At 44.3% G+C, this 12,854-nt stretch overlaps 1 protein-coding gene across 6 annotated transcripts in view; it reads left to right on the top strand.

Moving 5' to 3' along the window:
- The window catches only part of SYCE2 (synaptonemal complex central element protein 2), a 286,046-nt gene extending 278,781 nt beyond the window's left edge, over positions 1 to 7,265 (top strand). For 4 of the 6 annotated variants that reach the window (XM_069604172.1, XM_069604170.1, XM_069604171.1 and 1 more), the window contains one exon: positions 6,804 to 7,265. In XM_069604172.1, coding sequence (XP_069460273.1) covers positions 6,804 to 6,893 — 90 coding nt within the window. In that variant the 3' untranslated portion in view covers positions 6,894 to 7,265. The remainder of the gene's footprint in view (positions 1 to 6,803) is intronic. The other 2 variants (XM_069604173.1, XM_069604174.1) reach the window with 2 other exon arrangements.
- Positions 7,266 to 12,854: the final 5,589 nt, after the last annotated feature.

Here is a 12,854-nt window from a genome sequence, read left to right as displayed (position 1 = left end):
ACACTACATAGGAAGAAGTGCGAGTTCCTCAAGGACTGGCATCAAATTCTTCAGATTTGTTTTCCACGCCGGAGGCATCTCTCCCGACCCGGAGAAGGTGCGAGACATTCGCGAGGCGGTCTCCCCAGAATCACCAGCTGAGAAGTTTTCTTGGCATGGTGAACTACTGCGGGAGGTTTATTTGTGATCTGGTGTCGTTATCGGAGCCCTTACGAGCGCTGACAAGGAACGACGTAGCTTGGGCGTGGACGTCCAACCAACAAAAGGCATTCACCGATATCAACAACGCACTGTCGGGCCAGGAGACAATGGCATACTTCAGCCCTGACAGGGAGTCGGAAATTGTTGTGGATGCTAGCCCGGTGGGACTGGCTGCAGTTCCGATGCAAGCGGACTCACATGGACTCATGCGCCCCATAGCGTAAGCTAGAAAGGCGCTCACGGAAACCGAGAAAAGATACTCGCAGATTGAGCAGGAAGCTCTTGCCATTGTGTGGGGATGCAAGCATTTCAGATTGTACATTTTAGGAAAGCCTGTTATCACCGATCACAAGCCACTCATGCCACTCATACCAATCATGGCTGGGGCATCCTCCAAACCACCTCCACGCATTGAACTGCGGATCCTATCTTTGATCGAGTATGGTGTTAAATTGCAATATCGTCCAGGCACCCATAATCCAGCTGACTACCTGTCCAGGCATCCAGGGGCCGGGCGTGACCAAAACAAAGCCGAGGTGGTGGACTGCGTCGACATGGTCCGCAACGGCCCTGTCGGTGGCACTTTCACGCCAGGAAATAGCTGATGCATCAGAGGAAGACTAAATATTTCAGGTCATCAGGGAAGCAATGAAAAACGGTGAGTGGAGAGAAGTTCTCACCAACAATGCCAGGCGGGAGGCCGGGGCTCAGAAGGACCTTCAAGCGTTGTGGAAGGCACGGAATGAGCTTTCGGTGACGAGGATGGTTTTCTGTTAGGAGGCCGACAGATTGTCGTACTGCAGATTCTGGTGGCCAAGGTGTTACAACTGGCACACAAGGCACAACAAGGAGCCGCCAAAACGAAAGCGCGCCTGAGACTTAGTGTGGTTCCCAGACCTGGAACAGAGGGTGGACGATTTCATGCGTGCCTGTATTCCTTGCCAAGCAGCTAGTCTGGCGGAGGCCCAACAATAAGAGCCATGGAGAGAAGCGAGCAGCCGTGGGAGACGGTGCTCGCCGACTTCGGTTCCACGGGAAGAGGCATGTACTTCCTGGCGGTTGTGGACCAGTGGTCTAGATACCCGGAAGTGGAACTGGTAGAAACAACGGCGAGTGACCACACCATATTGGCCCTGGAGAAGATGTTCGCCACCCATGGCTTCCCGATAGAACTATGCTCCGATAATGGCCCACCCTTTCAGGGACAGCAATTCGTCAGGTATCTGGAAGAGAGGGGTATCAAGCACAGGAGAGTCGAGCGGTTCATGAGAACGCTCAATAAAATCTTCAGGATCTCGGATGTGGGAAGGGAACTGCGGCAGAACCTCTACGAGTTCCTCAGTGAGTATCGAACGACTCCACCGGGGTCGCTCCAGCAGACGCACAATTCAGCCACTGCCCCGGAGGACTGTTGCCAGAGGTAGAGGGGTGAACCCCAGGTGTGATCGACAACAACCGCGTCCGCCTAGAACGACGGGTCAAGAATGAGATGGAAAGTGTACAGAGGAACCTCCAAGAAAAGACCTTCGGAGTAGGGGACACTGTATTGGTGAGAAACAGGCGTCCGGAAGGGAAGTTGTCCCTCACGTACGAGGCCCAACCGCTAGGGTTGAAAGGGTCTATGGTCATGGCGGCCAACGAGAGAGGGACGATCACGAGGAACGTATCTTACTTCAAAAGGCTAGATGCCAGCCAGCCGGAAGGAACACTGATGGCTCATGCAGAAGTGCCCTCAGAAGGGACCCGCCCGGCAGCCACACCTGAGGAGGAAGGAGCCCGGAAGCTCCGGGAAAACCCAGACCATCCCTAGAAGATGGCAGAAGGTACCCGAGCAGGGAGGGGCGCCAACGCCCCTCGAGGTTCCAGGACTTTATTATGGACCCGGTCTCGTAGAGGACCGAGAACTGTTCGCGTGAACTCAGTTTGTGTTATGGTTATGGTTAATGTTTAATTGTTTTCTTTGGTTGGGAAAAAGGAGGGATGTTGCGTAGTACGCAACGGTTGTAGGCATGCGCGGGCCTCGTTCCGGCTTGCGCATGTGTCTTGAATAAACGAGGTCCCAAGATGGCACTTGCCGCTCGGACCCCATACCAGCAACACGCGTCCTGCTTATGCTTACCGTGTGCGTGTGTGTATGCGTGTGGGGTGACCTGAGGCACACCAGACCGCTACCACTGCCCACCTCACACGACGCTGATTCTGCTAAAAGTGAAGCACGGGTCCCGCTCTGTGCTTCAGGCGCAGCAGGCTAAGGTCTGCGAGGCTCCACTGACAGTGGGCACTGTTCGGTTGTGCAAGGGTTGCACTGAACTTTTACCACTCACAGGATCGATCTGGATTTAATAACCCTCTGCTTTCAGCAGAAAACCTCCAAAACACTAATAATTCACACGCTGATCCGTTGCTACACGCTCGCATGTACTTTACTAAATATTACGCCACACATCATTATTTCCAATACAAATGCATAAAATATGCGCTCTGCAGTAAAGATAATACTCATCTTGCTGAAGAGCAGCTAGAGAAGAGGAAAACGTGGATCAGAAAAGAGGGAAATGTAGTTTAAAACAAGAAAGTTGATTTTTGTTCATTTCCAGTTTATTAATTGTTGAAACTGCTGAAGAGTAAATTTACTGTTGTATTTTTTCATCTGCAATGAGGTCTTGCATGTACCCTGACTTGGACATATTCTCCTGCTCTGGAAATGTAATCAATCAAATTTTTAAAATAAATACTGATCCTGTAGCAGAGTTGTAGTGATGTTAAAACATGTAGTGATGTTAATACATATTGTTCATGTAATGTTAATACATATTGCTCCATGTGTTACAGCATCTCATAGTGTGAGGTCATCAGGGTAGAACGTTATGTGAGGTGTGGAATGTGAAATGAGAGAGTTCTTGTAGTGACGGTTGGTGCGAGCAGAGATGGGGGCTGGTAGATGTCTTAATTCTCTGATCTTAAACATAAAATGTCATCTATAACCTACACAGTTCTTAATTAAACCTGTCTAAATCAACAGTGCCTCTGACTCGTTTGTAGGCTGTAGATTTATTTACATGGCGACAAGGATTCAAAGAAACACGGGTGCGTTTCAGTGCGAGATTCATAATAGTTGGTGCGCCAGCGGCGGTCAGACAGGACAGGAGAACTGTAAAGTTAAGGGCAGCTGCTGGTCTGGATGCAGGGTGCCCACACAGGACTGCCATTCGCCAACATACGGAACATCTAAGAAGGAGAGACCACTACGTTGAAGACATCTACCAGTCCCCCTCCCCCGGGGATCTAAGGTGAGCGATCGGGTCTGTGCAGTGTCAATGGCGCCCGGGGGAATGACTGTATATGTGAAGCCCTTTTTGTCTGAATGTCAGTGGCTATAAGGGACTTCAGCCCGTGGAGAAGCAGACTGCTCTCATCGCAGCCATAAAGTGGCTGGGTTTGGGGGGCTAAGTGTCGGAGTGTGACGTCAAGCTCGGCAAGGCAGTTTACACCTGATGTGCTTGCATGAGGAATTGCCTGTGAATCTCAGCAGTGCTAGAAAACAACAGTAAGCGTTGCTGTGGAAGCATTATCTATGTGCAAGGCAAAAGACTGGTGGCTATTACGTTTGCTGAGAGGAGTTACGGGTTTCACTTGTATGCACTTACTGGTGTGCACTGTCGGTGCTATTGGGGGCCAGTTGAAGGACCTGACGAGGAGCTCGGAGCGTTGGGAGCTCTGAGTGTTGTGAAGCCTGGACAATAATGACGGCGACACAGGGTGTGTCGGAAAGCACAGTGCGTTCAGCGCGCACACTGAAGGTTCCTTTTTCGAACATGGAATCTGTTATTGTTCTCGGGAAGTGCAAGGGAGGTGAAGGCGTTATAGCTTCGGTTTGTGACAATCAACAAAGGGAGCGTGCCGGCGCTGAAGGAGACAGGCAATGGGCGAACTGCAGTTTCGGGACGAGTTACAACATGGCAAGAGGATCAAATTGGCATGCAGTGAGGTGCATGCTGAAGGGACTGCTGTTTATGATAATGTCAGTGTCCTTTATGATGGAGTTTCTGGGCATTGTGAAGAGAATGTTCTGCGTATAGAGGAAGTTGCAGAGAAGTTTTCAATTGCAGAAAAGTTTTCAGTTCAAGAGAACTTGACTAAAATGGATGTTGGTGGTGCTCAAGTCCAGGTTGGAAATGGGTTGCCCATCGATTGTTGGGACTAGTGAGATAAGCGAGCGGCACTATGCAACTGCTGCCTCGTGCGCTGAAAGAGTTAGATGACCATTGGAAAGAGTTGTGGGGGCATTGCAGGTTGTCTGGAGAATTAAGATGAATCGGGGAGACTGCAGATACCTCCATGTTAGTTTTGCAAGAGCTTGATCCGGACTTCCTGCAGGTTTTTAGGGAATTGTCTTGTAACAATAGGGAGTATTAGTATGCTGGATAGGAGGTAATGTGTGGCCTTTGGTATGAACGTTTTGGATGGTGTGTGCGGAGTACGAATTGATGAGTGGTTATTTGTCGTGGCCACTGTAGGTTTGTAAAGTGTTGCTTTGTTTGGTTTTAAGCATACACCATAAATGCATTTATAGGGAGGTTATTCTAACGTTTCTTTTACAGGTCTTCGGGAAATTCATGGACGCTATCCAGTTTTCTGTCAGATGTTAAATTTTCCTTTTGGTGTTGCAGACCTTAAGGAGTCCAAGATGTTAGTGCAAATTTGGAATCAGTGGGGTAGTGCATAGGTGTCGCCAGGAACTCATGGTTGAATGCAGAAATGTGTTGGGAAATGTGGTGTGTCTTGAGGTGAGTGTATGGTTGGTGTTGGGTGCAAGCGTGTTTATGGGTAACATGTTGGTTGTGTTAATAGAGTAAAGATCTTTGGTTTTAGTAATGTTTTAAGTTGATAATAGAAGGGAACTAGGTGTTCCGGTATGGCCATATTGTGTGGGATTTTTGTATATACGGCTTTGCCAAGTTATTGTGGGATTTTGGGAAATCCGGCTTTGCCAAGTTTTGTGGGATTTTGTGAAATCCGGCTTTGCCAAGTTTTGTGGGATTTTGGGAAATCCGGCTTTGCCCTATAGTTTGGAGATTATACAAATCTCGTTTGGGATGTGGGACATCCCAGGGACAATGGGGTGAGTTTCTCGGGGCACAGGGTGGATGTCTGGATGCTGTAGTGTGGTCTGCACCATGTTTGTTGTCTTTAGGGATCTCGTTAGGCCCCATTGGGAGTTATAGATTTAGTTTTCTCTGATCTGGGAGTTTTCTGGCTTATATAACGTTTCCACTTGTGGTACAGTGGGTGGTGCTTGTGTGAATCAGTGACAGTTGGTTTTGAGGGAGGAAGTTGGTTTGGATGTGTTGATGATGGGTTGGGGCTGGTCTCCTTGGTTGTGGTTTACTGCAGGGCTCGCAGTTATTTGTTGGATTGGCAACTGTTAGTACATATTTTATATAGCATATTTTATGTAGCAGTTGAGGGGAAGCTCTTGGGCTATAACATTAGGTTGTTCAAATTTTGGGTTGATTATTCAGGTTTTCATTACTGTATGGGAGGGAGGTATGTAGTCATGTCAATACATATTGTTCATGCAATGTTAATACATATTGCTCCATGTGTTAAAGCATCTCATAGTGTGAGGTCATCAGGGTAGAACGTTATGTGAGGTGTGGAATGTGAAGTAAGAGAGTTCTTGTAGTGACGGTTGGTGTCAGCTAAGATGGGGGCTGGTAGATGTCTTAATGATCTGATCTGATCTTAAACATAAAATGTCATCTGTAACTTGCACGGTTCTTAAGTAAACCTGCTTAAATCAACAGTGCCTTGGACTGTGTTGTAGGCTGCAGATTTCTTTACAAGAGGCTTTGGCATTATGCACTTGGCCATGCATCATGGAAAAGCATGCTTCCTTTGCGAAATAAGAATACATGTACATGCTGCATATGGGTGGGAAACAGTGTCCTATGCAGGGCAGACAAAGGGAGTCCTTAAGGGCAATGTTTTACAACTCTATCCTAACATTCCAAGTAGCCTTGGCTTATACAGAAATGGCCGATCCTATAAACATAGCCTTCAAGAGGATGCACTTGGCCATGCATTACAGAGAAGCTTTTTGGCACCACAGTCCCTTTACACCTCTCGGAGGAAAATAAATCTCTGCCTAGCCACACCTAAAAAGTATGAATAGTTTTCAATCAGATGCTCTCACTCACTGTGATTTTTATTTCTCAGTCATTTCAACATTCATATTGCCCTACAGTCAGGGAATGGATATCATTTGGATGAAAATGTGTTTCTCAATCTTTGCTAGTGAATCAAAAATGCACTCTTAAGACATCTTACCTGAACAGATCTGGGGTGTAAACATGGCAGTTCCACAAACCCTAGTGTCATAAAAATTATAAGGATATTTTATAAAGATGTACATTCATTTTTCTTCCCATGTATTGGTTGTAACTTCAAGTAAAATGTTACTTGGTTTTCAAATTCACGCACTGATGTAATGAAGTAGATGCCATCTCTGAGCTATATGAATTAGCAATTATTTTGTGAAGTGTGCCCATCCAAAACAAACCTACAAACCATTGTTTTTTGTTCTCTGTGTGCATTTTCAGAGCAATGTATGCATGTCCCAGCTACTCCAGTGCTACAAAGTGGAAGGACAAATATTCATGCAAGCTTCGACTAAGCCAATCAAGATTTAGAGATGAGACCGGCTACTCGAGGCTGGAATAAACTGCAAACAATATAGACACTGATAAAGTAAACACACTCACTTGATAGACCAAATGGCTGAGGTGAGGATAACTGTTAATCGAGTTGAGCTAGAGTTTACTCACCGTTTTTTTTGGAATCCGATGTATGCTTTTCAAGGTCACCACAGCCTAAACTATTTGTGGCCTGCTGGCGAGAATGCCATCTTTCAGTTTTAAAGTTGATAGGTTCTGACCAATTCTGTTATGTTAAAGTAATAACACATATTTTGGATAGTTCCTTGAGATGTTGGAGACATTGTTGATGCTTGCTCTTTTTTCTCATACTGTACAATATAATTAAAACATCTGTTCATTAAACAAGTCATCTCAGTCTTATAAAATAACTTGTCGGCAGCTCTGTGGGAGACACTACTTTTTGAGTCATGCACACATAGCAATGATATAGTGAGGTGTTGGTAGTTTGCAGGGCTAACGTGTTTTGCACAAGAACCTTATGATACAGAGGAAAGAACAATTTAAATTGATAAGCATTTGGGAATAGGCTTAGGTATTCAACTTCGAGTGTGTAGTGCCTTAAGTGGCATCCTTATGCCACCTATTGCTCAATGTCTAATTTAAACCTTTGCATGATTGGCTGATATTTATTTCATAACTATGCAGATGACACCCAATTGAACTTTCAACTCTTTGGGATGCTGAAGACAACCTCAATAGTATTGCAAAAACCTTTGAAAAATATTGAAAACTGGATGGATCGCAACTTGCTTATCTTAAATGCATCGGAGACCAAATGTCTAATTGTATCATCTAACTCTTCAGGATCAAACAGAATTAGTCCTTATAAAGTACTTGCTCTTTCTAATGTAAATTTTAAAACCCAGAAATCGGTATGCAGTCCTGGGGTTTATTTCGACTCTTCGCGGTCTATGGCTCAACAACCCAATATAGAGGTAAACTCCTTCAACTATTTCATGATTCAAAGGCAAGTTACAATATTCTTATCAGATTACCATAATACAACTATAGCTAGAGCAATCCTCATCAGCACCTGCATTATGGGAATGCACTACTATTCAGAGCCCACCAATGTGCGCTGGATCGTTTGCAAATAATACAAAACCTAGCTGCAAATATAGTCACCTGCGCCCCTTAGAGAGCTCTTATCATGCCCATTCTCATAAAATTACATTGGATCTCTGTTTCAGCAACATCCAAATTTAAATTATTTGCAATCATTTTCAAAGCTCTACATGAAATAGGACCTCTGTAACTCCAGCATCCAACTAGAGCATTTTGCTCCCTAAATAGCAGCACTCTTTGCACGATTCTCTTCAAGTAGTCAAGAGCTTTGAGGTGGTCGTTTCATGTTCTAGCCACAAAGCTCTGAAATGCATTCACTCAGGAACTTCCTACCATTGACCAACTTTTGTGCTTCCTAGCGCAAACTCAAAAACCCTCCTGTTCTCATTGAAGCTCAAACATGGTAATGTTCTTCACCAAATCACCTAAGGTAAGATAAGATGAATTGCTACATCAATAGGGATCAAATAAATAATGGATGAGAGTGAGCTAAAAGTAGATACCTGATATTCACTATCACCCAGTAGGATGGTGCTACCTCTGGGGAAGTAGGAGCAAGTATATATCGTTCTGCAAATCTAACTTTCACAGTAGATTCACAGTAGATTCAAACTATAACTTTTTTCTGATATATTTGTTAAAGGAACGTTATGATTACAAATAAAACCGAAAAACCTAGAAATTCACCAGTTATGGTATATGATATGATGATATGATATGGCATTTATAACGTGCCTATACACAAGTGTTTCAAGGCGCGACGAGGCAAGGGGGGGGGAACAAAGGGAGGACAGACAACGATCCTACTAGGCCAAGTGTCATTCAGATCGCGCAAGTGCATGGTAAGTTAACACCCAGGACATCAAAGATGACATCACAAATGTCATTTATGGTGACTTTCTGTGGGGTTTCAGTTTTCCTTGTAACCAGAATGTCCCTTTAACAACGTTTGTTCACTGATTTTCATTGTGCAATTTAACCATAACGTCACTTTAACAAAGTTTTTCACTGAATTTCATGGGGTTTTTACCAATGCTCCCTAATTAGCTACAACTTCTTAATATAATACTTACCCCCAATATAGATGCATTTACGACCGATGTACAGATTCTTAACTGAAAACGGTGGCATTCCCCAACTCCTACCAACATTTTAACACTTCTATACACTTCTTTCCACTTTTTCCACTGTTTTTGTGTTCGCTGATGTTCATGTGGCATGATGATGTGTTCGCGAACGCTTCCGCACTTCGCGAACCGGCCCATGCTTCACGAACAGTTTGAAACTGCATTTCCATCTGATCTAGGAAGTAGTAGGCTGTCTTCCTGTACCTCATCTTCCTCAACCAATACTGCCACCACACAATCTACTCCTGTGGGGCACAAGATCCCACCAGCTACCTTGCAAGCTGTAAAAGAGTCTGTTGATCCATATCTTTCAAAGACAACTGTACTCTGTATATACTGCAACACACCACTCTGCAGGGGGGGTCAGTTTTTAAGTGCTTTTGAGGCTTCTGTCAAGGTACATGAGAAACACTGACCCCTTCCTTAGATTTAATGTACGCCCAACATCTTCCCCAGTTCACCTGCCCCTCCAGAGCTGTGTTTGCTGCCCCTTCCCTTACTTCTCTCCCCACCTTACTTCCCGGCCTCTCCTGCGTAGTTGGACTCAATAAGATTCTCCAACATTCCCATTAACATGTTCTACTATGCTAATGGAAATAATGAACAATAGTATACTAGAGAAAAAGAACAAAACACAGAATCAGTTTTCTGTCCCAAATACTTTTCTCTAGCATACAATAAGGACCATAATCCATGGCCCTTTATGACTATCCACGGTCTCGGCAGTCCCCTCTCTAAGCCATGCTTTATTAAAAAAAAAAAAACGATTGCATTTGCACACCATTACACAAGACAGCCCTTCTACACTTTTTACTGTTATGTTTGTACCACTCCCTCATTGCCTGCTTTGAACCAATCACACATATACCCACCAATTAGTTAAAAAAACTCTACAGATGACCCTATCAGCATATTAAACTTTCACAAACCAACTGCCACTTAAAAATGTTGTATACATCTTTTCAATATGCATTTGCCTTGCTTATCCAAGACAATTGTACACACTGCTGCTATAAATGCACATATGCTTTATGCAGTAAAAGAAGTGCATGAATGGAAAGAGGAGTATGGATTACCAAGTGCTCATAGAAGCCCAGAAGGAAAGTACCAAGGCATACCAAAGTGGGAGGCCACTAACTACCTGCTGGGGAAAAGGAGTCCCAAGACTGTGGTACACAGCTGCCAGGCGGTACACCCGCAAGGGCAGTGGTGGAGGGGGGGTGTACTGGTGTCGACTAGAAATAGGGCCTGGAACCTGTGAGGTTTATGAGGGACCAAGTCACACGTGTCAGTGGCAGTGCTATGAGTTTGCAAGGAAGGGATTAAGTAAAACAGGAACACAAAAGCACAGTTTTTAGACGTTTTCGGAACTTAAGGAAATCCAGCTCAAGTATAAAAGAAGAAGGAAAGCTGTTCTAAAGAGAGGCACTGGCCGAAGACCGAGACATGCCTCCTGCTCTCTGTTTTAAAAAGCATCTAACAAGCAGAGTATTGAAGTTACAGCAGCGGAGCGCTGTAGCAGTGCACTATTTAGGGAAACAAAGTTGTACATATTATAGTGGTTGCAATTAGCAGGACTCAATGTACACATTTTCGAGCTGCAGTGATACCATTCTTGAGCTTCAGGCCAATGATAAGTCTTGCAGCCCTATTCTAGATTAGCCGAAGGGGGTATAGACAACAAATGGGGAGGTTAAGGAAGAGGCTGTTGCAGTAGTCCAGCCTACACAGTACCAGGGCTCTACAGACGTTGAGCTTCCGGGGAAAGCTAAGGCGGTCAAGCTCAAACCATGTCCTTTCTTTACAAGCTCCAAAATGTAAGAAGTAAAAGAGAGAAAAGTTTTAATGATAACCCCATGGTTTCTGGCCTCACACAATGGTAAGAGTAGACGGCCAAAAGCCAGTAGCCACAGGGTAGGAGAAACACAGGATGCAGGTGTCATAATAAGAAAGATCTCAGTCTTACTGACATTGAGACAGATATTGTTAGCCACACACAATGCCTCAATGGCGGTCAGACAATCTTGGATAAGAAACGAGAACAAATTAGTTCATGGAAGTTTAAGGAAAACTGTGTGTCATTAACATAACACTGGAAATGAGAAGAGAAGAAACACATCAGGTGAGCGAGAGGTAGGAAATAGATATGTAATTGCCACAATAATAGGATAAAACCCTGGGGTACTCTGCAAGTACACAATGAGGAAGTGGAGTACACGCTCCTTATCCACATGACGAAGAAGCAGAAACCTTGTGCCCCCTGCAGCATCTGGAGCCGCTTTGCCCAATGTGGCTTTGAAATTCACTGGTGACTTTCCTTTCATCCTAATCAATTAGATCTTTATTTTATTTACATTGTTTGCCATTGAGCGGGCAACACACTCATAATTAGAGCAAGTGTTGCTAATTTGAAATTCCAGCAAAGCGTTTATTTATCCGGCTTTTACTTGGCTGCTTGTGTGCACCTTCCAAGATGGCTGCCCCTAGGTCAATCCTAGATCCACGTAAATTATCCCTATATGAGGAGGTGAAAATGTCCATGTATAATTCAAATAATTTGTTCCTGAATAAGTTAAGATCTAAATGTGAGGACATATTATCTGACTCAGACAGTTACACTGAGCTCATGTTGCAAAATCCATCAAAAGTAAAGGAGAAAATGAAAATGGATTAGGACCATAGGGAAAATGAGAACGGCTATATTATCCTCGGCTCTCACTTTAACAGACACATCTAAGTCCTCATTAGCAGCATGCCTGAAGAAATTTCCTGACCCCCCTGACGCGATCAAACTTCTTGAGATTTAGACTAAATAGATACCTTAGCTACTCTGGAAATCTAGCATATCAGAGACAAAGAAAAGTATCCATTGAATATATGCGATAGGTGCGATGAAAATACAGTCAGTCTTTCATCTGCTGTCGAAAGCACAGGTACACTGAATCAGCGAGTTCAAAGATTCTTTAGATTTACACACAACGCCCGACTATTGGACTCATTTATCTTTTGGCAAAGACTCTCCTCAGGAAATGATACTTTTCTTACGATTGAGGTGGTACGCTTCCTTCAATATTTTAACTTAATAGGGCACTTAAAAGGAGCTGGACCTCAGTGTTATCTGATAAGTGCCTTAGATCCTGGTTAATATTTATCTTGGATTTCTTTTCTTGTTGAGTTTTGTTATTTTAAACGTTCTCCTATTGATTGTATTCTGTAAATCTGTTTTTTATTGACTCGTTTTTATGTAATGAAAATATTGAGTGTTATTGCTATGTGGAAAAAGTCAAGTTTTTCTGTTGGCTAATGCATAATACATTTATTTTAATTAAAAGATAGCTGCCCCTGCCTAGGGGATGATGAGCCATCCATTGTCTGAAGCCTGCCCCCTCCACGATTGGCTGCCTCACTCCAACTTTAATCAATCAGGGGCACTGGCAGGCAGAAGCTGGCCCCTACAACAAAGGCCCATATATATGGCCCTGTCTGTGCCTGTCTGGGCCGAAGAGGGCCTGGAGTGCCCCCACAAACTATGCCTCGGCCTCTAGACTTGATCAGTGGACATCTACGCTCACCGCATTAGTTGAAGTGAGTGATGGCTGTACTCTCTCATTACCACCTCCACCAATCCTACTGAACCATTCTACACTGCATTTGTACTGTGCCTTCCTTTCCACCACCAATCTTCATCTCCCATCACTGCATTTAGGCTGTGTGTAGCTGTAACATCTGTGCACCTCTCCTG

This window comes from Ambystoma mexicanum, chromosome 3q, assembly GCF_040938575.1.
Source record: "Ambystoma mexicanum isolate Mex_15411 chromosome 3q, UKY_AmexF1_1, whole genome shotgun sequence".
NCBI classification, from domain to species: Eukaryota; Metazoa; Chordata; class Amphibia; order Caudata; family Ambystomatidae; genus Ambystoma; species Ambystoma mexicanum.
This window is presented reverse-complemented; position numbering and strand designations above follow the sequence as displayed.